Source organism: Gopherus evgoodei, chromosome 2 (assembly GCF_007399415.2).
Source record: "Gopherus evgoodei ecotype Sinaloan lineage chromosome 2, rGopEvg1_v1.p, whole genome shotgun sequence".
Taxonomy (NCBI): domain Eukaryota; kingdom Metazoa; phylum Chordata; order Testudines; family Testudinidae; genus Gopherus; species Gopherus evgoodei.
This window is the reverse complement of record NC_044323.1, coordinates 188,213,514-188,237,785: the sequence shown is the minus strand read 5'-3', so window position 1 is coordinate 188,237,785 and position 24,272 is coordinate 188,213,514. Positions and strand designations below refer to the sequence as shown.

At 43.0% G+C, this 24,272-nt stretch overlaps 1 protein-coding gene across 4 annotated transcripts in view; it reads left to right on the top strand.

The window, feature by feature from the left end:
- KIAA0319 (KIAA0319 ortholog) overlaps window positions 1-23,240 on the top strand; it is an 86,029-nt gene extending 62,789 nt beyond the window's left edge. For 2 of the 4 annotated variants that reach the window (XM_030552544.1, XM_030552542.1), the window contains exons 14-21: window positions 2,239-2,390; window positions 3,919-4,057; window positions 6,126-6,285; window positions 8,456-8,598; window positions 10,574-10,696; window positions 17,755-17,845; window positions 20,379-20,467; window positions 21,692-23,240. In XM_030552544.1, the coding sequence (XP_030408404.1) occupies window positions 2,239-2,390; window positions 3,919-4,057; window positions 6,126-6,285; window positions 8,456-8,598; window positions 10,574-10,696; window positions 17,755-17,845; window positions 20,379-20,467; window positions 21,692-21,870 (1,076 nt within the window). In that variant the 3' untranslated portion in view covers window positions 21,871-23,240. Of the gene's footprint in view, window positions 1-2,238; window positions 2,391-3,918; window positions 4,058-6,125; window positions 6,286-8,455; window positions 8,599-10,573; window positions 10,697-17,754; window positions 17,846-20,375; window positions 20,468-21,691 lie in introns of all 4 variants that reach the window. The other 2 variants (XM_030552543.1, XM_030552541.1) reach the window with 1 other exon arrangement.
- Window positions 23,241-24,272: the final 1,032 nt, after the last annotated feature.

Genomic DNA, 24,272 nt, shown 5'->3' with positions numbered 1-24,272 from the left:
GTGAAAACCAAGGGAGGAGAAACTGGTTTTGTAGTTGGCAAACCATTCACAGTCTTCGTTTAATCCTGAGCTATTGGTGTCAAAGTTGCAGATGAACTGAAGCTCAGCAGTTTCTCTTTGAAGTCTGGTCCTGAAGTTTTTTTGCTGCAGGATGGCCACCTTAAGATCTGCTATTGTGTGTCCAGGGAGGTTGAAGTGTTCTACAGGTTTTTGTATATTGCCATTCCTTATATCCAATTTGTGTCCATTTATCCGTTTCTGTAGAGACTGTCCAGTCTGGCTGATGTACATAGCAGAGGGGCATTGCTGGCATATGATGGTGTATATTACATTAGTGGACGTGCAGGTGAATGAACCGGTGATGGTGTGGCTGATCTGGTTAGGTCCTGTGATGGTGTCGCTGGTGTAGAATTGTGGGCAGAGTTGGCATCGAGGTTTGTTGCATGGATTGGTTCCTGAGCTAGACTTACTATGGTGCGGTGTGCAGTTACTGGTGAGAATATGCTTCAGGTTGGTAGGTTGTCTGTGGGCGAGGATTGGCCTGCCACCCAAGGCCTGTGAAAGTGTGGGATCATTGTCCAGGATGGGTTGTAGATCCCTGATGATGCGTTGGAGGGGTTTTAGCTGGGGACTGTACGTGATGGCCAGTGGAATCCTGTTGGTTTCTTTCTTGGGTTTGTCTTGGGTAGGAGGCTTCTTGGTACATGTCTGACTCTGTTGATTTGTTTCCTTATTTCCTTGTGCGGGTATTGTAGTTTTGAGAATGCTTGGTGGAGATTTTGTAGGTGTTGATCTCTGTCTGAGGAGTTAGAGCAGATGCGGTTGTACCTGAGTGCTTGGCTGTAGACAATGGATCGCGTGATGTGCCCGGGATGGAAGCTGGAGGCATGAAGGTAGGCATAGCGGTCGGTAGATTTTCAGTATAGGGTGGTGTTAATGTGACCATCACTTATTTGCACCGTGGTGTCTAGGAAGTGGACCTCCCGTGTAGATTGGTCCAGGCTGAGGTTGATGGTGGGGTGGAAGCTGTTGAAATCATGGTGGAATTTTTCCAGAGTCTCCTTCCCATAGGTCGAGATGATGAAGATGTCATCAATGTAGCATAGGTAGAGAAGGGGCTTGAGTGGACGAGAGCTGAGGAAGCATTGTTCCAGGTCGGCCATAAAAATATTGGCATATTGTAGGGCCATGCGGGTACCCATAGCGGTGCCACTGTCCTGTGGCACCTTATAGATTAACCAACCTATTGGAGCATAAGCTTTCGTGGGTGAATACCAACTTTGTCAGATGCGTGTAGTGGAAATTTCCAAAGGCAGGTATAATTATGCAGGCTAGAATCAGTCTAGAGATAACGAGGTTAGTTCAGTCAGGGAGGATGAGGCCCTCTTCTAGCAGTAGAGATGTGAACACCAAGAGAGGAGAAACTGCTTTTGTAGTTGGCAAATCTTTGTTTAATCCTGAGCTGATGGTGTCAGATTTGCAAATGAACTGAAGCTTAGCAGTTTTTCTTTGAAGTCTGATCCTGAAGCTTTTTTGCTGCAGGATGGCTACCTTCAATCTCCTTGGACATACAATAGCAGATTTAAAGGTTTACCAAATTCCAGTTACACATCCAATCGGTGACCTGTGGCAACTCACTGAAGGCAAAGGAGCTGCACAGGTATTGCTGAGGGCGTATTTTGAAGACAACGTGGCTTCACAGGTGCCCCTGCGGGCCTCATATGAGCTATGGAGGCTGTACAAGCGGTGGTGATCAAGAAGAGAAGAACCCAGCTTGACTCTCAGATCCCAAGTTGAGTTTATGAGGCTAGCACTTATGGGAAAAAGATATTTTTCCTTGTAAACTGAGACAATCTAATCTGGAAATTGAGAGACAATATAGAACCCTACAGTGTCATGTTTACAGGGTCAATTTTCAAAGTGGGAGTACCCTTCAATAGTAATCCTGTTAGTAATGCAGCTGTTTATCCAGACTGTAGTAATCCTGAGGTCAAATTCAGCCCTGTCTTAACTGCTTCACTGACATCAGTAGAATAGTCTGCCTTCTCTCACTGGGGCTGAATTTCACCTACTCCCTTGCTAACACCTTTGAACAGAATAATTTTTCTTGTCTTGGCTGTCTGAAACTCAGAGGATTGTACTATGGAGAGGCTGTGTGTGTTTCTCTGCAGTTGTGTATCATTTATATCTTGCACCTTTTGAGAGAAAATCCTCCTGCTTTACTGTCTTTGTGGTTAGAAAACAACATTCCTCCCTGGGCTAATGCAGGAGGCAAACACGTTCTTGTGCTTCCTAATAACTCTATTACATTGGATGGCTCACGGTCTACTGACGACCAAGGGATTGTATCGTATCTGTGGATTCGGGATGGCCAGAGCCCAGCCGCTGGTGTAAGTATTTACTTGGGGACAAATTCTGCCCTCTCTTGCATGCATGCAAGTCCTCTAACTTCAATGGACAATGCTGGCAGATGTGTCTAGTCAGTTGCTATAGGGTTTGGTGCTACATCTGGTTTTATTTCACAACTCTATATTAATAAACTGGTACAAGGGGTAAATGGCACTTTAATTATATTTGCAGAGTATACTCTGTTCAGAGGGCCAGAGCAGTGAGGACAGAGATGCCAAAGACACTAGCTGGAGAGCTTAGAAATATGGCCATGTGATAGTAAAATGAGATTCATCTGGGGAAAATGCAAGTTAATGTGCCAGAGGGAAAACAATGTGAAATGCAGATATTCAAAAAGGAGGAAGATCATTGGAAAGCAAAAGTGCTGATAAAGCCTGAGGAATGATGGAAAGCAGCAAATCAGATATGAACTTGCAATGTGAGATGGTATAAGAAACCAGTCTCGTTTTATCCTAGACCAAAGAGCTGATGATCTAGCTCAACAGGACGCTGGTGGAACTACCCCCAGAATGTTGAGTGTGGGTCAGAGCTCTTTGGTATCAGAAAAATGGTGACAAATTGGCAGGAACTGAAGTGGGGGGAAATGATTATGGATCTGAAGGGAGTGATTTATGTGAGAACATTACAAGAACTAAATAGGCTTAGCTTAACAACAACAGAGAGTGATAAGTCTGCATATAAAGGGCATAAACACCAAGGAAGGAGAGGAATTGTTTAGAGTCCAAGGAAGTAGCATTAAGAATATTAGGATAAAATTGAAAAACAAAAATATAGACGGAATCTTCTGTTTTCAAACAGATGTGCATCTAAGTACTGTATGTCTGCCTTGAACACACAATCTCCTTTTACTAGCTTTATCAAAAGTGACCACACTGCATGGGCATGTGCACAGCATTAAGGCTATGTCTGTGCTGCAACTGGAGGTGTAATTTGCAGTTTGTGCAGACATACCTGTGCTATCTCTAATTTAATTAGCTTGCTAAAAATAGCCGTGAGGAGGCGCAGAGGTGTGGCTTGTACAGTCCATGCTGAAACCCACTGTGCTATGTCCTTAATGCTATTTTTAGAGAGCTAACTGGATTAAAACTAGCATGGGTATGTCTACACAAACTGCAGATTACACCTCCAGCTGCAGTGTAGACATAGCTTAATTAACACCTCCCATACTTGCACTGGTCCATTGTAACCCCTGGGAATCCCGGGAAGGATTCTTTCAGGGTGGTCTCTTTGTTGTTTGTTTTGAAGGTCCAAGGGCAAGCTTTGTGGAGGATTCTCCGTTACAGACAATTGTTAAATCAAGATCAGATGTTTTTCTAAAAGATGTGCTCTAGGAATTATTTTGGAGAAGCTCAATGGCCTGTGTTATACAGGAGCCCAGACTGGATAATCACAGGGTCCATTCTGGCCCTGGAATCTATGAATTCACATTCTGCAGCTAGATTGATGTACAGCTCGCAAGCTTCTGTTCTCTTAAGGAGTATAACCCTCTGCTGCTATCTTTTTTTGCAGGATGTGATACATGGCTCAGACCATGAGGCAGTTCTGCAGCTAACCAATCTTGTGGAAGGACTCTATACTTTTCACTTGAAAGTCACAGATGCTAAAGGAGATTCAGCTGTTGACACTGCCACTGTTGAAGTGCGGCCTGGTATGATCATTAAAAGGTCATCTATAAGCTGTGTATACCTCCACATTCTTTTCTTTGCTGCTGGGAAGATCCTGTCAGGTTAAAAATCATGGGTCTGATTCAGCACCGCCTTGCATTGTTGTTTACACCTGTTTAAAGTGGGTGTAAAATACCATCATCTGAATTCTCCCTTTACATGCATTGGTGATACTATTGTATGTCCACTTTGCACAGGTATAAATGCTCGCACCCTTTTCAGTCTGTGGAGAATCAGGCCCCATAGTTTAAAAATAGTTGCTTTCCTGATTATATTACAGGTAACACCTTTTCTTTATTAAGACTGAAAGATGTATCTACATTACTTATTTTCCATTATTTGTTTCAGTTTTGCATTTCAGTCAGTTTGGACAAGGTAAAGGGACCAACCACTTTTACTTTTAGTCACTTACCACTCAGTTACACTTCCTGGTTCTCACGTCCAGTTGCCATGTTTGGGTGCAAAAATGTTTCTGCGGAATCTTCGTTTGTTTAAATAAGACTTCATTTCAGTTGGAATTCTTTAATAGATATAAATTGAAATGTTTTCTCTTGCTTTTAATTTTTTTATAGAACTTATTTGGGGATGGAGAGTTTTGTGATGAAGGCATCGGGCGGGTATTTGGGAGATCTTTATTTTAATCCTGATTCTGCCACGGATTGCCTGTGTGATTGTGGCCAAGTCACTTAGCCTCTCTGCCATGTTTTCTTGATCTGTACAATCAGGATAATACTAACTATGTCACTGGGTTGGTGTGAGGCTTGTGACGTTTGTAAAGCCCCATAGGAGGGCAAAATATTATTATTACCTGTTTTGTTCATTCCCTTTGGGGCACCTGGCATTGGCCACTGTCGGAAGACAGGATACTGGGCTAGATAGAGTGCCCCAATAAGGCCATTCTTATGTTCTTATTATATTTAACAAAACCTACAATTATCGAGTTAAATTTGCCTCAAAAATGTGTCGAGCTTTTCTGTCCCAAGTTTATATTCCTCATTTAGACTCACTTTAACACATGCTGTCCCAGTAATGACTGATTTAAGCACATGCTTAAGTACTTTTCCTGACTCTGGGCCCTGAAGACCGATGAGACAGCATTTAGGGAGGCTTTTAGGAGAAAGTGACATCAGGCTTGTTTTACATGGATCACATATAAATGAGTGTGAGTTCACTCTCGGAGTTTTAAGCACTAAACTCCAGCACTGTGACTTAACTCAGTGGCTCTCAACCCTTCCAGACTACTGTACCCCTTTGAGGAGTCTGATTTGTCTTGCCTACCCCCAAGTTTCACCTCACTTAAAAACTACTTTCTTACATAATCAGACATAAAAATACAGAAGTGGCACAGCACACTATTGCTGAAAAATTACTCACTTTTTCATTTTTACCATATAATTATAAAATAAATCAATTAGAATATAAATATTGTCCTTACATTTCTGTGTATAATATATAAGCAGTATAAACAGATCATTGTCGGCATGAAATTTTAGTTTGTACTGACTTCACTAGTGCTTTTTATGTAGCCTGTTGTAAAACTAGGCAAATACCAAGGTGAGTTGATGTACCCCCTGGAAGATCTCTGTGTACCCCTGGTTGAGAACCACTGACTTAACTACCTGGGTCGGGCCTCTTTATACATGAGCAACCCCTGCAGGGCAGCTGGTGAAGAGACTTGGTATTAGCTGAAAAGGTTCATTGATTCTCATTCCTGTCTGTAGAAACAGTGCTAGATTGTAACTAACTGGGGTAGAAGGTAATGAGATAGAAACTTAGATATTCTGGTATGTTTCAAAATTAACTAAGTACCCTTCCAAATTACCTTCCTCCATAAAGATCAAGGTTAGGGGAACCTGTGTTAATAATCACGCCCTTCAGTCAATACTGAAATATTTACAAAAAGAACAGGAGTACTTGTGGCACCTTAGAGACTAACAAAGTACCACAAGTACTCCTCTTCTTTTTGTGGATACAGACTAACACGGCTGCTACTCTGAAACCTGAAATATTTACCAGTCTCTGGAAAAAAAACTGTGTTTTTTGTTTTCTCAGACCCTAAAAAAAATGGTCTGGTGGAGTTGATTTTGCAAGTTGCAGTTGGCCAGCTGACTGAGCAACAGAAGGGCACCCTGATGAGACAGCTAGCAGTGCTGCTGAATGTCTTGGATTCAGACATCAAAGTTCAGAATATACAAGCCTATTCAGATTTAAGGTATGCAGATATCAGGATGCGTAGGATTATGGAGGTGACAGCTCCCCTGTGACATCATAAAATAAAAGTTAAAATATTGTAATAGATGCTAATGGATAGCATGTTAGGGGTCACTTGTGTATAAGTACCTAGGGAAACTCTACAGTGACTGCACACAGAGAGTCATTAAGGGATATTGTGTGGCTTAAAGCACTCTTCTTTGTCTGGGCTGTTAGACCTTTCTGAGTTTATTTTGCGTTGCAGAGAAGCTGCACAAAATTGTTGCACTATCTTTTCCAAATCTTGCAGTCCAAGGGGGAGTACTGGACGAGGGGTTTCCGAGGTGAAAAGTGATGAGGCTGAGAGAGGAAAAGGCACCAGAGAGAGAGGCAGCCCAAGATAGTTGCTTCTTGGGACAGGGCTATTGAGCTTTATGTGAGCTTTTTGCAAAAGGGAGATGTCTATGTGCCATTTTTTACCAGCTCTCTTCAAGGAACCAAGACTTGTATACATTTTATAAATAAGCTACACTGAGGCCAGACCTACACTAGAAACTTTTGCTAATTTAGCAATGTCAGGGATGTGATTGTTATATACAATTCTTTTTATGACAACATTTCTATACTAGCAAAAGCCTTACTATAGGTGCAGTTATGATGGCATAAAAGTGCTTTTGCCAGTATTACTTATTTTGCTTGAAGAACTGATATAAGTTATACCAGCAAAATACTGGTATATATATAAGCAGATTTTCCTTTCAAGATGGCTTTTTTCACTGACAGTATTTTGTGGGGCTGCAGGATGGCAGAAGTTAGATTTTAAAAGACAATTTTTACTTTTCAAAACTAGTAAATGAGCTCATGATTCTTCTTGCCTGTGCCAAAGCTCATCACTAGTAGCTTTTTGGCAAGCTGCATGGAAGACTAAAGAGAAGTTGAGAGAGATTTCCCTGGAGCATATGTTTTAGCAATAGAAGTTCTTCTACAGGTGGTAAAATCCCTGAGGTAGGAATCTGGAACTGGAGAAGCTCATTTTAAAAAAGGGTCTCCCTGCAGACCCTTCTTTCACATCTTTCCCTCTGTTTCAAAGAAACGCATTTATTTATCTTGACGTCTTTGTTTAATTTACTGTCTTTTGTCCTTCCAAAGGCTAAATGGAGTGAGACAGACAAACTGTCACAATAAGCAAATGTTTCATTAAACAATTGTACTTGTCTGGCCGAGGTCTGTATGATCAAAGCTACTTTTTGTTTCCCCTCTTAAAATTTTCGATGCCTTGGGTGCTTTAGATGGTTTTTCACAATCAGTATTGGGGACCTCACCCCCTGGGTGAGCAGAAGCTCACTGAGCATGCTCAGCAGTCTACCTGGCTTCTGAGTAGCCTGGGGAAGTGTGTATATATCAGGGTGGGCAAACTTTTTGGTCTGAGGGCCACATCTGGGAATAGAAATTGTATGGTGGGCCATGAATGCTCACAAAATTGGGGTGTGGGAGGGGGTAAGAGCTCTGGTTGGGGGTTCAGGCTCTGGGGTGGGGCTGTGGATGAGGAGTTCGGGGTTCAGGAGGGTGCTCTGGGCTGTGATCGAAGGGTTTGGAGAGCAGGACGGGGATCAGGGCTGGAGCAGGGGATCTAATACCATCACTACAGTATTTCAAACCCCAATGACTAATTTCCAACTAAAAGACTCCACCCCACACCCCAGAAAACCCCCAAAGCATCCCACCCAATGCAGCATAACATGACATAATGGTTTTAGATGGGTTCTCTCTTAATTGCTAGTCCCCCAATACCTTGATCCAGTCTTCTCATTGACTGCGGTGGGTGTTGGATCAGAACTTAGATGCTTGTGGGAAAGCACAGTGGGGTGAGGGAGAGGGCTTTGAAATGGGTCTGGAAGTTTAACAAATGGGAGGATGAGGGAAGGAAGAGTGTGTCCCCCTCTCCTCAGCTTTCTCCCATGAAGCTGAGAAGCTGGAGAACTGTTATTGCTCCTGAACTGAATGGTAGTGCAAAAGCCATGTCACTGTGATGAATTTGCTTAACTCGGCGGGAGATTAAATAATATCTATACACCAAAGACAATGATTTTAAACTTATAATTTCCAGAGTATGGGCTCCTACAATCAAACTGAAAAATTTTAGCTCCTTGGACAACATAAATCTTAATTTTATTTGTGTGTTCTCTCTGCAGCACAGTGGTTGTATTCTATGTGCAGAATGGGCATCCTTTCAAAGTAATAAAGGCTTCAGATGTCGCACGGATGCTGCACATGCAGCTGCTAAAGGAGAAGGCTGACTTCCTGCTTTTTAAAGTTCTGCGGGTTGACACAGCTGGTACGTTCTGCATGCTGCTTCCTATTTCTTGAGTTTCACAGCCATCAGAATATTAATTAGCATAGCAACATTGTACAGTATGCAGGACCTTCCTTTCTGCACCATTTTGGATTCAGTTTTCTGAGTGATGAGGCTGATAATGCTTGAAATATCTAGGACAGACTTTTGCCAGTTACTTACTCTTTGCCACTTGTATCTTTAAAAGGAAAGCATGATGGCTGTCAATCATTATATAACTAAGGGTATGGCTACACTTGCAAGTGTACAGTGCTGCCGTGGGAGCGCTCCCGCGGCAGCGCTTTGAAGTGTGAGTGTGGTTGCAGTGCCAGCGCTGGGAGAGGGCTCTCCCAGCGCTGCAGGTACTCCACTTCCCCGTGGGGATTAGCTTACAGCGCTGGGAGCCGCACTCCCAGCGCTAGGGCACTGTTTACACTGGCGCTTTGCAGCGCTGTAACTTGCTGCGCTCCCGGGGGTGGGGGGTTCACACCACTAAGCAAGAAAGTTGCAGCGCTGTAAAGCGCCAGTGTAGCCAAGGCCTATGGCTTATTTACTGTATACTAAGAAACTTACCATGTTGGGAAACCATGTTATAACACTGTACTATCCCAGCTGTGATCTAACACTGTTCTTACTCTGTGGATGGGGCAAACCAGGCTGTAACCGTAATATAGAATTTGTGTTATATCCCTTATTCCTTTGAAGTTGTTACACTATTCCCCAACGGAGTTGTAATATGATTTGTTCCTACCTCCCCAGGCAAAATGGTCAGGCCATCATTGTATTATAACCCAGTCCCCTAATGTGGTAAATATTGTAGTGTAGACAGGCCCCTCGTGTTTCTTCATAATGAGAGAGATCTTTTCAAAATGATGGTTGGGCTTTCAAGCCAAGTTTCAAGTTTTTAATCTGCCATAAAGTCGAAGTGCTGCTGGGAAATAGAACACTTCGTGACACTGGGGCATTACAGATCTGAATTTGTTATAATTTATAGCCAAAGGAGAGGTTTTTTGTAAGATCAGAATGCAAGGGGAGGGATATAAACTGTAGCTCTAAAATAGTCATTGATTAATAGGTTTTATTTTTGAATTTACTCCCTGAGGAAAAAACTACAGCTGTTATACGGTAAAAATTAAGTGATATATATATATTTTTTTTACTTTGAAATAGAAGAAAAGGAGGTATAATTTTCAAATTTGTATTCACTTAACCTGCTATGTAACTAAAAATTTTCAGGCAAAAAAAAAAGCTGCTGCAAGTTTTATGTATTTTTTTTGGAAAGCAGTTTATTTTGACTGTTTTATATTTTGATAAAATGCACACATCATGCTACCTCTTGGTACATTTCCAACATTTAAAAATTAACTATATGAACGCTGTGCCCTAAGGAGTTCTGATGCTACATTTATTTCAGGTATTTGTATGATGATCATTATGGTGGTGTCTGGGAACATTCATATTTCTCAAGTACTCAGGTATTCTGGAGACTATACACCATGGAATTACCAGTAAATAATACATAAACAAATAAAACTGAACTCCCTGACCCAGGTTGATCTCCAGGTCTAGTGTCAGTAAATTAACATTGGCTACCTGGCTGACTATTCAGTTGGATAATATATTTTCATCTTTGTGATCCCACCCACCAGGCTGCTGTGCCTTTAAAGTAAATCGGCCTAACTCAGACCCCAAACAAATGACTGGACGATTAGGAACCAGCAGTGGTTCTGTTTATCAGTGACAGTAAAAGCAATGGTTTGGGGTATATTTGTCTACCAATGATTCATGGAAACACATCAGTGAAATTTCCACCATTGGATTTCTAAGTGACCTTTTCATTAGTCAGTCTCTGCACTGGAGTTGTGGGCAAGAGAGTGCATCATGCACTCCCTCCCCCCTCCATTAATGCCTCAACAGAGTGTGCTTTACAAGTGGCCCTTTTATACCGTAATTATCTTCACCTTTGTTCTGTTCTTAGTCTGCCTTTTAAAATGCTCTGGACATGGTCACTGTGACCCCATCACAAAGCGTTGTATTTGCTATCAGCTGTGGATGGAGAACTTGGTCCAACGTTACCTGAATGATGGAGAGAGTAATTGTGGTGAGTTTGGATGGCATTGTGTGGGATGTTCCAAGAATGATTCCCCTTTCCTGTGTGTAGCAGTTCTGTAAATGTATCTATGAATATTATGCATACTGAAAAACAATGAACAATACACCTAACTGTTCTTTCAGAACCAACCAACCAAACAAGGAAATGCAGTCGTATGACATGAGAGAAGCAAGTCCATGTGGGCTTCATCCTGCATGTTGCCAGGCACTTTAGCCCAGTGGCTTTCAACCTTTCCAGACCACTGTACTCCCTTTTAAGAGTTTGATTTGTCTTGCGTACCCCCAACCCCAAGTTTCACCTCACTTACAAACTACTTGCTTACAAAATCAGATACAAAAATATAGAGGTGTCACAGTGCACTATTACTGAAAAATTACTCACTTTCTCATCGTTACCATATAATTATAAAATACATCAATTGGAATATAAATACTGTACTTACATTTTAATACATAGTATATAGAACATAAACAAGTCATTGTATGAAATTTTAGTTTGTACTGACTTCACTAGTGCTTTTTACGTAGTCTGTTGTAGAACTAGGTAAATATCTAGGTGAGTTGATATGCCCCCTGGAAGATCTCTGTGTACCCCCAGGGATACAGGTACCCCTGCTTGAGAATCACTGCTCTAGCCTGATCCATCAGAACACTTTGGGACCTGCTTAACTTGAAGCACACAAACAGTCTCATTGACAGCAGTAGGACTTCTCATGTGCTTAACTAAAGCATGTGCATAATTGCCGGATGGGACCAGAGTGCTCAGCACCTTACAGGATTGACCTTGATGTAACTGCTTCTTTAAAGGGGAAATTATTTTTATGTAACAGGCAAAGCTTAGAAAAAAAGACAGAAATAATGTTAGTGTAAACTTTTGTTACTTGGTAAAACTTGCTAATATATACTGGAGATTTTCTGCATTTCTTTTCCCCCTTGACTGTTAAGATTTATTTTTCCCCCAAACAGTTTGTCAGAGTTGCATTTTGTAAGGTGCAAAACGCCTTACTACCGCTAACTGCAGTCAGAGTAGAGGGAACTCAGCAACTTGCAGGACATCTCACAGGCCTGGCAGCTCCATGTGTGTGCTATGACCCCATTACTGGCATTAGCAGTTACATGCACAGAAGGAAGGAAGAATACACCTCACAGTTGGAGTTGTATTACTTGTGGAAATGGAGAAAATTAGAAAATGAATAACAAAAAAAAAATTAGGGGGCTTTCTGGCTGTTCAGGCCCTCAATATTACACTGTGGAAGATGATCTGCATGAGAGTTTAAAGTGATTGAGAATCTTCTGAATAACACTAGACGTCATTTTAAAATATTGTTTTTTCAAATTTTGCATAATAGTTTTAGGAGAAAAGTATAAAAATAGTTAAATGTTACTTCTGGGACACTCTGAAATTATTTTGGACCAGATGGATGTTTCTGTAGATAACCCTGGTACTGCACCTGCAGTTGCTTGAGAGTTTCTGATTTCTGCTCAGGTTAAGAGGAACAACACAGCGATAACTCACCACAGCATTCTGGCGGATGTGTTTTGTGCATCATGTTTAATACGGTGGCCTAGATATTTGTAGCAGTAGCTACAAAATGCTTGTGTTTTATACTAAACAGTCTGGTCAGTTTTAAAAACTTCGCTTTTTTTATTTGACCACTTTCACCATTTTTTTAATTGCATTAATCTCACATGTATTACAATTACCTCTGGAAAATAAAGTTTAGTTGTCACTGATTTACATTTTATGGTTTGACAGGACTATCACTTCTTTGTTAGGACACCCCTTTGACATCCTATTTGAAATCTCCTCTACTATACTTAGTTTTAATAGCCTTAATTTAATTAGAAAATTTTAATAGCATTAGTTTAGCCAAAATGCAATTCTGTTCTTTGCGTGGGACAGAGTCTCCTACTCTTATGTCGAGAAATACATTACTCCTCAAGTAGTCTGATTAATTTCTATAGGATCACTTGAGGAATAAGATACTACTCCCCATGAGCAAGAGTATCAGAATCTGGACCCATGTGTTTGTACATAGTGTTGTACATAGTGTTGCCAACTGTCTAATCACACAAACCCAAACAACCTTGCCCTGCCCTCTGCCCTGCCCACTCCATCCCCCCTCACTCACTTTCACCAGGCTATAGCAGAGGGTTGGGGTGCAGGCACTGAGCTGAGGCCGAGGGATTTGGAGTGTGGGAGAGGGCTTTGAGCTGAGCCTGGGGCAGGAGGTTGGGGTGTTGGAGGGGGTGAGGGGTGCAGGCTCTGGGAGGGAGTTGGGTTCAGGAGGAGACTCTGGGTTTGGGCAGGACGTTGGGGTGCAGGAGGGATCTCCCTGATCCTATATGATATTTTTTTCTTAACAGCACACTATCATCAATCACATGTCCTATCAGAGCTGTATTGTACAGAAGGTGCATAAAGGTACACAGCTCACTTGGGTGAAATGCCCAAGCTGGAAAGAACCCACTTTGACTTTCAGATCTCAGGCTGAATTTGCTGGGCTGGCAGGAGAAAAAATATATTTTTCTTACAACCTGTGACTATTTGATCCAGAAGTCTAAGGGTATGTCTACACTACGGGATTATTCCGATTTTACAGAAACCGTTTTTTTTAAACAGATTGTATAAAGTTGATTGCACATGGCCACATTAAGCACATTAATTCGGCGGTGTGCATCCATGTACTGAGGCTAGTGTCGATTTCCGGAGCGTTGCACTGTGGGTAGCTATCCCATAGCTATTCCATAGTTCCCGCAGTCTCCCCTGCCCATTGGAATTCTGGGTTAAGATCCCAGTGCTTGATGGGGCAAAAAACATGGTCGCGGGTGGTTCTGGGTACAGCCTCACCCCTGCCTCACCCCTCCCTCCGTGCAAGTAGCAGACAACCGTTTTGCGCCTTTTTCCCCGGGTGAACTGTGCAGACACCATAGCATGGCAAGCATGGACCCTGCTCAGCTCAAGACAGCAATCATGGATGTTGTAAACACCTCGCGCATTCTCGTGCAGTCAATGCTGAACCAGGACCTGCAAAACCAGTTGAGGCAGAGGCGGCTACGGCAGCGCGGCGATGAGAGTGATGAGGACATGGACACTGAATTCTCCCTAACCGTGGGCCCCTGCGCTTTGGAGATCATGCTGGTAATGGGGCAGGTTCTAGCCGTGGAACGCCGATTTTGGGCCCAAGAAACTAGCACAGACTGGTGGGACCGCATAGTGTTGCAGGTGTGGGACGATTCCCAGTGGCTGCAAAACTTTCGCATGCGTAAGGGCACTTTCATGGAACTTTGTGACTTGCTTTTGCCTGCCCTGAAACACTAGAATACCAAGATGAGAGCAGCCCTCACAGTTGAGAAGCGAGTGGCGATAGCCCTCTGGAAGCTTGCAACGCCAGACAGCTACTAGTCAGTTGGGAATCAATTTGGAGTGGGCAAATCTACTGTGGGGGCTGCTGTGATGCAATCATTAAGCTGCTGCTATGAAAGGTTGTGACTCTGGGAAATGTGCAGGTCATAGTGGATGGCTGTGTTGCAATGGGATTCCCTAACTGTGGTGGGGCTATAGATGGAACCAATATCCCTATCTTGGTACCGGAGCACCAGGGCACCCAGTACATAAACCGAAAGGGGTACTTTTCCATGGTGCTGCAAGCACTGGTGGATCACAAGGGACGTTTCATCAACATCCACGTGGGATGGCCAGGAAGGGTTCATGACGCTCGCATCTTCAGGAACACTACTCCGTTTAAACGGCTGCAGCAAGGGACTTACTTCCCAGACCAGAAAATAACAGTTGGGGATGTTGAAATGCCTGTAGTTATCCTGGGGGACCCAGCCTACCCCTTGATGCCATGGCTTATGAAGCCATACACAGGCAGCCTGGACAGTAGTCAAGAGTTGTTCAACTACAGGCTGAGCAAGTGCAGAATGGTGGTAGAATGTGCATTTGGCCGTTTAAAGGCATGCTGGCGCACATTACTGACTCACTCAGACCTCAGCCAAACCAATGTCCCCATTGTTATTGCTGCTTGCTGTGTGCTCCACAATCTCTGTGAGAGTAAAGAGGAGACCTTTATGGTGGGGTGGAAGGCTGAGGCAAATCACCTGGCCGCTGATTATGTGCAGCCAGACATCAGGGCGATTAGAAGAGCACACCAGGAAGCGGTGCACATCAGAGAGGCTTTGAAAACCAGTTTTATCATGGGCCAGGGTACAGTGTGACTGTTGTGTTTTGTTTCTGCTTGATGACCCTCCCCTCGATTGACTCATTCCCTGTAAGCCACCCACCCTCCCCCTTCGATTACCGCTTGCTTCCTAAGGAAATAAAATCCCTCTCATTTAAAAATCATGTATTCTTTATTAATTAATTATAAAAAGAGGGCAAGAACTGACAAGGTAGCCCGGGTGGGGTTTGGGAGGAGGATAGGAGGGAAGGAAAAGGCCACTAAAAAAATTTCACAATAATGACAGTCTTTTGGTTGGGCTGTCCACTGGGGTGGAATGGGCAGGTGCACAGAGCCTCCCCCCACGCGTTCTTAGTCGTCTGGTGGGTGAGGAGGCTAAGGAACATGGTGAGGGGGGAGGGTGGTTATACAGGGACTGCAGCGGCACTCTGTGATCCTGCTGCCGTTCCTGAAGCTCCACCAGATGCCAGAGCATGTCAGTTTGATCACGCAGCAGCCCCAGCATTGCATCATGCCTCCTCTGATCTTCCTGCCGCCACCTCTCATCTCAAGCGTCCCTCCTATCCTCACATTGGTCCCTCCTGTCCTCACGATCACTGGCATCTTTCTTGTACTTTGATACCACGTCCTTCCACTCATCCAGATGAGCTCTTTCATTGCAGGTCACTTCCATGATTTCCGAGAATATTTCATCTTGCGTCTTTTTTTTCCGCCGCCTTATCTGAGATAGCCTTTGGGAGGGAGGAGGGAGACTTGAAAAATTTGCAGCTGCAGGAGGGAGGGAAAAAAGGGAGAGAAGTATTTGTAAAGATACATTTTACAGAACAATGGTTATACTCTTTCACGGTGAACAACACTATTCACCTTACATAGCACATGTGATCTCACTACAAGGTCGCATTTTGCATCTTAATATTGAGTGCCTGCGGCTTTGGTGTTAGAGATCACAGACGCAGATACGGGCATCAGAATTTGGCTTGCATGCAGCCATGGAAAGCCATTGTCTTTCGGCTTCTGCAGCTTTCATATATCCAGTGCCCTCCTTTCCCAAATAGCAAGCAAAGCCCATTGAGTGCTGCTTCTTTCCTGTTAGCATGCAGCACCAGAACCGCCCCCATCCAATTCTCTGGGATGATCGCTTTACCCCTCCCCCCACCACGTGGCTGGTTGCAGGGAAGATCCCAGCTAGCCAAACACGATAAAGCTCAGTGCCAATCCCCCCCTTCTCCCTCTGCTTGGCTAAATGCAGGGAAGGATTTCTTTTAAGCCACAGGCAAACAGCCCAACCATCTCTGTCCCCTTAATTAAATTCCCGTATTTCAACCAGGTTACCATGAATGATATCACTCTCCTGAAGATAACACAGCAAGATAAAGAACGGATGTTGCTTGAATGCCAGCAAACACCGGGACCATACGCAGCTAGGTTTTGACATGCAATGATACCAGATTACTTGTTACATGCATGGTGTGGTCAAGTGTCCTACCATGGAGGATGGAATAAGGCTGCCCTGCCCAGAAACCTGCAAAGGCTTTTGGAGTACCTCCAGGAGCGCTTCATGGAGATGTCCCTGGAGGATTTCTGCTCCATCCCCAGACATGTTAACAGACCTTTGTCAGTAACTGTATTGGCCGCAGATGCATCCCAAGTCCTCAGGGCAAATTAATCATTAAAAAACATTTGCTTTTAAACCATGTTTTATATTTACAAAGGTACACTCACCAGAGGTCCCTTCCATGGCTTCATTGTCTGGGATAGTGGCTTGGAAAGGCTGGGAGGGTACTTCTGTCAGGCTGAGAAAAAGCTCCTGGCTGTTGGGGAGAACGGAGTGCTGTGTGCTCTCTGCAAGCTCGTCCTCCTCTTCCTCCTCCTCATCTTCCCCATCCACAGAATCTTCAGCCATGGCTAAGATTACCCCCACCTCGGAATCCACGGACAGGGGTGGGGTAGTGGTGGCAGACCCCCCTAGAATTGCATGCAGCTCAGCGTAGAAGCGGCATGTTTGCAGCCCTGCCCTGAACCTTCCGTTTGCTTCTTTGGTTTTCTGGTAGGCTTGTCTGAGCTCCTTAATTTTCACACGGCACTGTATTGAGTCCCTGCTGTGGCCTCTCTCCATCATGGCATTGGAAATTTTTTCAAATGTTTTTTCATTCCGCCTTTTGGAACGGAGTTCTGTTAGCACTGAATCCTCTCCCCATATAGCGATCAGATCCAGTACCTCCCGTGCGGTCCATGCTGGAGCTCTTTTTCGATTCTCAGACTGTTTAGTTACCTGTGCTGATGAGCTCTGCGTGGTCACCTGTGCTGATCAGATCACCACGCTGGGCAAACAGGAAATGAAATTCAAAAGTTCGCGGGGCTTTTCCTGTCTACCTGGATCTGACTCCAGATTGCTGTGCATCTGACTCCAGATTGCTGTCCAGAGCCGTCACAATGGTGCACTATGGGATACCGCCTGGAGGCCAATACCGTTGAATTGCGGCCACACTAACCCTAATCTGACATGGCAATACCGATTTCAACGCTACTCCCCTCTTTGGGGAGGAGTACAGAAATCGGTTTTAAGAGCCCTTTATATCGATATAAAGGGCTTCGTTGTGTGGACAGGTGCAGCGTTAAATCGGTTTAACGCTGCTAAATTCGGTATAAATGCGTAGTGTAGACCAGGCCTAAGTCTCAGCATTCAGCAATGGTAAATAGGGACCTTGGTGTCATTTTTACAGATTCCCTTTTAAGAGAACAACTCTCAAGTTCCAGTCAGTCTTAATGAAAAATGAAGCCGCACTCCACCTCATGGGATCAGTTACTGAGATAGTTACATTCATAATACCTTTGCGCATCACTCTCTTGTTTTATTTTCTAGAATGGAGCATACTCTACGTGACAGTATCCACTTTCTTTTTGGTTGTGCTCATGGTGAGCTTAGCATGGCTCTGCATCTGCTACTGCAAGAGGTATGTGTTTTGTATCGTTTTCAGTGCAGTGTGTTTAAACGTGACTTCACTGCACCTCAGTATTCAACCATTCTGCTCTTCTCAAACACTCTACTGTCCTCTGTAGATATTTTTCTATCTTTGGGTTTATATACTTACCCCACTGAGAAGTAAGACCTGTCCTTTGCCTGAGGTGCTCCCTGACACATGTTAAAAAACAGTTATAAAAAGAGACTACTGCTGGAACCACCCACCACTTCTCCACCTAATAATTAACATATATCCTAGCCCAGCGGCTGAAAACATATTTAAGATCTTTAAAATCCTCCCACTAGAATCTTCCCAGTCTCTCACACCTAGATAAAGCCGTATCTCCTGGAGATCACTAAACTAGGACTGTTTTGGACCTGGAGGAAGAAAACTCTAAAGCAGAGGGTACTTCATGGAGAATGGCTATAACTTGGCAGGTTGGGTCTGGCTTAGATCCAAGGAAACTAGTCTGTACAAAGTATGCTAATACTATCTATCCCAGGAGTTTCTCCCTGCTTCCAACTCTTTTTTTTATCTGCCTTGTTAATATGCTTTTTCTGATCTCATTATCAGTCTCAGGTGTGGTTACACTAGAGAGACTACACTGATTTAGCTCTATCAGCATCACTATGCCAGCATACTGTAAAGCAGCCTACTCTGATGGAATGGATTTTTTTCCATTCGTGTAGGAACTGCAGTAGCTATGAATGACAGTAGCTATGGACAAAGAAGCATTCTTCTGTCAACATACCTGCATCTGCACTGGAGGTTAGCATAGCTGCGGTGGTCCAGGATGTGATTTTTTTTTTCTCGCCCCTTCACTGACATAGCTATGTCAACCTAACTTTTAAGTATAAATCATGTGTCAGCAAGACAATCAGTAATTCTCTCCCAAGTAACGTATTTGTCCACGTGGTCCTTGCTGGTGCAAGTCATTGGTGTGAATGTTTTGTTGCCCAGTAGAGAGACAATTTGTTTTGATGAAACAAAAAATGAATTGTCTGGGCGTTGCATCCGACAAAGTGGGTATTCACCCACGAAAGATCATGCTCCAATACGTCTATAAGGTGCCACAGGATTCTTTGCCACTTTTACAGATCCAGACTATCACAGCTACCCCTCTGATACTGGGTGTTTAGTCTTCCCCACAATGACATTTTGGTGAGACATACAGGATATTGTTTGAAAAGGTGTTCCCCTTGGACTGCTTTCTCTGACACTGGGGTGGCTGGTGTTGGACCTCCGAGACTGGCATGTGGCAGGGACTGGTAGAACTCCTGCACGGAACTGGGGCTCATCTGCCTCTGTGACTCTGTCCTCATTTGCCTCAGACTCTGCAGAGGGCATCTGACTGGTCCAGAGATCGACGTGGAGAGAAGGGCAGGGACTGTGGAGGGGGGGGCAGAGGTAGGAGATATCCTTGGCCCCATGGAGTTTATACGTAAATGATGCATGGCTTCCAGGGACTGGATTGTTTTTTAGATAGCTTTATTGACATCTCAGATTAAGTCAGCCTGTCTGGAGAGTGCGGAGTCCAAGTTATTTTTATTACTGTTTATTTATTTAAATTGCAGTAGTGCCCACTACATGCTTATCAAATGGGGGAGGTCAGTCCCTGCCCTGAAGAGCTTATCATATAAAAAAGACAGACAGCAGAAAGGTGTGGGAAAGGGATGCAGCATACAAGCAAAGTGATCAGTGATAGTAATGCACATCCTGTTAGATATGTCCCTGACTGTACATGCTAAAATCCCCTCCCCATTCCTCCTTCTAGCATTCAACCCCTCATCTTCCCCTGGGCAGCAGTTCTCCACTTCCCTTCTAGTGTTCTTATTCTCTCTCAGACATTCAGCCCCTTCCCCCCATGTCTAGTGTTCTTATTCTCTCTCAGACATTCAGCCCCTTCCCCCCATGTAAACGAGCAAGTAACTCCTAGGATAAATCCATTACATAAATTCATAGGAGATGTAGTTCCTGTAGGTGATGTGGGAGACGTGAACATTGAGGAAGGATTTAAATGAGGAGACAGTTGTCTTTGCAGACCAGAGCAGTAGGAGGATTTCATGCGTAGGTGGAAATCTCCATTTTGGTTGGTTTGGTTAGCGATGAGCCCAAACCAAACTTGGTGGAAACCCAGATCTGAATTCTGCTCTCGTAAGGGCTAAACCAAAATGCTGGGTCTGGACACACCCCCAAGCTTTGGGAAAATTTTGTCCTGGAACCAAACTGTGTGCCTCAGGCCCATCTCTAGGTAATGTAGAAGTCTGTTCCCTAGTTAAGCAGGCCCACTTTTGTCCATTTTCTGCATATGAAAGAAAGACTTGCACTTTGTGGTGCAGATTCTGCTCCCATTTACATCAGCATCAATCAGGAGTGACTCTTGAAATAGGTGGAGTTACATCTGCGTAGAGATACTGTGAGAGCAAAATTGGCCTCTTTGGCTGTCCCTGTTCAGTGTATGTGTGTGAATTTATGTACTGTGCATGAGAACTTGATTTACTGGTGGTAACTTTCCTTTTAGCAGAAAGAGGACAAAGATAAGAAAGAAAACCAAATACACTATCCTAGATAACATAGATGACCAGGAGAGGATGGAGCTAAGGCCCAAATATGGTAAGATTTATTTTTTAATTGGGACCTTTCTTAGAAGTGGATCATTAAACTCCTATGTTTGTCTTAATCTTTGTTTAAGTTGTTTACTACTTCTCATAACACAAGAACTAGGGGTCACCAAATGAAATTAATAGGCAGCAAGTTTAAAATAAATAAAGGAAGTATTTCTTCACACAACGCAGTCAACCTATGGAACTCCTTGCCAGAGGATGTTGTGAAGGCCAAGACCATAACAGGGTTCAAAAAAGAACTAGATAAATTCATGGAGGATAGGTCCATCAATGGCTATTAGCCAGGATGGCCAGGAATGGTGTCCCTCGCCCCTGTTTGCCAGAAGCTGGGAATGAGCGAAAGGGATAGATCACTTGATGATTACCTGTTCTGTTCATTCCCTCTGGGGCACCTGGCATTGGCCACTGTCAGAAGACAGGATACTGGCCTAGAGCCAGTATGGCTGTTCTTATGTTATGTTCTTAATTTTATAGCAGTTAGTTACAAAGTTCTTTTCCATACGTATATTCTTCATTTTAAAAGAAAACATGAAAACAACTTTTAACTTAGTAACACGTTAAAAAAACAACAACTAAAAACAAAAACAACCCATCCCACCCCGCTTTTCTAGCTAATACATAGCAATGTTGCATGGCCCAAATATGTCCCATTTAACTTCAATGGGCTTTGGAGCATGCCCCTAGTTAACAGCTTCCATTTACAATGAAAGGCCTTTAATTTTAATTTCCCTCATTCTAATTGGGGGGAAGCTTTAAGTGCAGTGGAGGAAAACCTCCTAAGCAATAGACATCCTAAAAAGTAATAAATTCACCCAGGAGCACAAACTTTTCGTGGTCAATTTTAGAGCTGTATGTGTGGGTAGATTTAATTGATTGGTTCAAGCTGTTAGAAAATACTGTGCTGCGTGATGAGATGCTTTAAAAGAATTGTGATCATCTGTAGTGAAATAAAGGCAGAACAAGGCACAATGCACAATGCACCAGCTGCTCAGGTAGTTTCAATATGTAAATCTCCATTGTGGTCAATGGAGTATCTGGCCCCCGATATTTAGTGTGTGTTTGTATAATCTTTAATATGGATGGTGGTCTGAATAGTTACTCTTTGAGGCAGTGCAGCAGATCATCACTGACTTTGCACAACACTACACAGGGGAGAGGTTACTAAATTTAAAAGTAAAACTTTCCAGAGAATCTTTTGGTTTGTTATTTTCAGGTATAAAACACAGAAGTACAGAACACAATTCCAGTCTGATGGTTTCAGAGTCCGAGTTCGACAGCGACCAGGACACTATCTTCAGCAGAGAAAAGGTTGAAAGAGAGAATCCTAAGAACATCATGAATGGTTCTGTCAAAAATGGAGTTTCCTTTACCTATAGCTCGAAAGACAGATAATTGAATGAGTGTAAAATGAAAGGACGTGCTGATTTGACACACCAAGAAAGTGTTGATCCACCTTTTGTTTTTCAAAATCTAAAGCTTCCTAAAATTTATCCTAACAGCAGATGAAGTAAAATTCCAGTATAGTGATGGGCGGGATTAAACAGACAACTAACTCTTGTCATTGGTGTAAGAAGCACATTTAATTCCTCCTTTGCTCTGTGCTGAACATCTATGTATAAGTGTCAGCAGACACTTTTCCTATAACAGACCAATGAATCACTGCTATGACCCCAGCCAGGCGTGTTCTGTTACTAACAACGGTGACTGTCTGAGGCTGTGTCTTTGTTTCCATCATTGGGAGGAGCACTGTTATGTTACGTAGCTAATGTAAAACAGTAAAAGCCAACATTCAGAGTTTCCTTTCTAGCTGCAAAGAGGAGAGTTTGGCTACAAGCTCCATCTTCATATACAGTTTTTAAGTTGGATACAGAAAGGGGAGGTCCATAAATAGCATTTTTAATACATAGTATTTGCCGCTACGCTCTGCTTTAAGACTGTGGGTTTTAGGGTAGCACTCCTAAGGTGAAAATGCCTCTGTTTTTAAGGGATGTTTACTATCTAGCAGTTTCACTTAATCAGCTACAAGCTAATGTGATACGTTTATATCCAGTACAAAGCATACGCCCCCTATATTTACGTCGAAAAAATGACTGCAGCAGAGAAATCCTGCCTTTTATTCTCTTCCATTATGATGACTGAGGCTTGTATTTCTGTTCCCTCTGGGGCCTAAAGACCCAAGCCAGGGGTATGTAATAAAGAGGAGAGGGGCAGGGAGGACTTAGCAGGAGGCATGCAGATGCTATGTGTCAAGCACCCTAAACTTTCTTTGGCTTAAGTGGGAGTTTAAGATGCTCAGGACCTTCCAAGATTGGACCCTTAATGCACTTAAATTGAGATGGACACTAGAATATGTCAGTGGGGAGTGTTAGAATGTGTCAATGCTGTTACTGAGCAAAGGCTTGTAACAAAGAGCTATAAGAAGCAGAAGCTTTGATCACACAGTAAGGACTAGTTAGGGCTGACTGAAACTTTCTCTTGAATATTAGAGGGGTTTTTTGGTTTACTCTTTGCTAGGGAGTTGGCTGTCTTGGGTCAGGAAGAAGGGCGTGAGTTTTGAGCTCACTGTTGTTCATAATTATTGTTCAGCACCCAGGGATGCCATATTTGAAGCGCCCTATCACATCCTCGAGATCTGTAGAAGGAGAACCCAGTTTATATGTGGACTTAATTTGTTCATGGCTACGGTACGCTTAACTTCAGTACCCAGGAAGTTAATGGAGCAAATAATTAAGTAATCAATTGGCGAAGACTTAACAGGTAATAAGGTGATAAGTGACAGCATGGATTTGTCAAGAACAAATCATGTCAAACCAACTCAGTAGCTTTCTTTTGACAGGGTAACAAGCCTTGTGGATGGGGAAGCAGTAGATGTGGTATGTCTTGACTTTAGTAAGGCTTTTGATACTGTTTCACATGACCTTCTCATAAATAAGCTAGGGAAATACAACCTAGATGGAGCTACTATAAGGTAGGTGAATAACTGGTTGGAAAACTGTTCCCAGAGAGTAGTTATCAGTTGTTCACAGCCAAGCTGGAAGGACATAACAAGTGGGGTCCCGCAGGGATCGGTTCTGGGTCCAGTTCTGTTCAATATCTTCCTCAATGATTTAGATAATGGCATAGAGAGTACACTTATAAAGGTTGCGGACGATACCATGCTGGGAAGGGTTGCAAGTGCTTTGGAGAATAGGATTAAAATTCAAAATGATCTGGACAAAGTGGAGAAATGGTCTGAAGTAAATTGTATTTGTCCTTATTGAATTTCATCTTAAGTACTCCATTTAAGAAGGAACAATCAGTTGCACACATACAAAATGGGAAATTACTGCCTATGAGCTAAGAAGGAGTACTGCAGAAAAGGATCTGGGGGTCATAGTGGATCATAAGCTAAATCTGAGTCAACAATATAACACTGTTGCAAAAAAAGCAAACCTCATTCTGGGATGTATTAGCAGGAATGTTGTAAGCAAGACATGAGAAATAATTCTTCCTCTTTACTCTGCGCTGATTAGGCCTCAACTGGAGTATTCTGTCCAGTTTTGGGTGCCACATTTCAGGAAAGATGTGAACAAATTGGGAAAATCCAGAGAAGAGCAACAAAATAACTAAAGGTCTAGAAAACATGACCTATGAGGGAAGATTGGAAAATATAACACCAACTACACATACATAATGATGGGTTACAAATTAGCTGTTACTACTCAAGAAAAAGAAACCCAGTTTTTTCAAAGTGCATTATTTTGCTCTTATCAATGTTGAATTTCATCTGCCATTTTGTTGTAAGTTTTTGCACT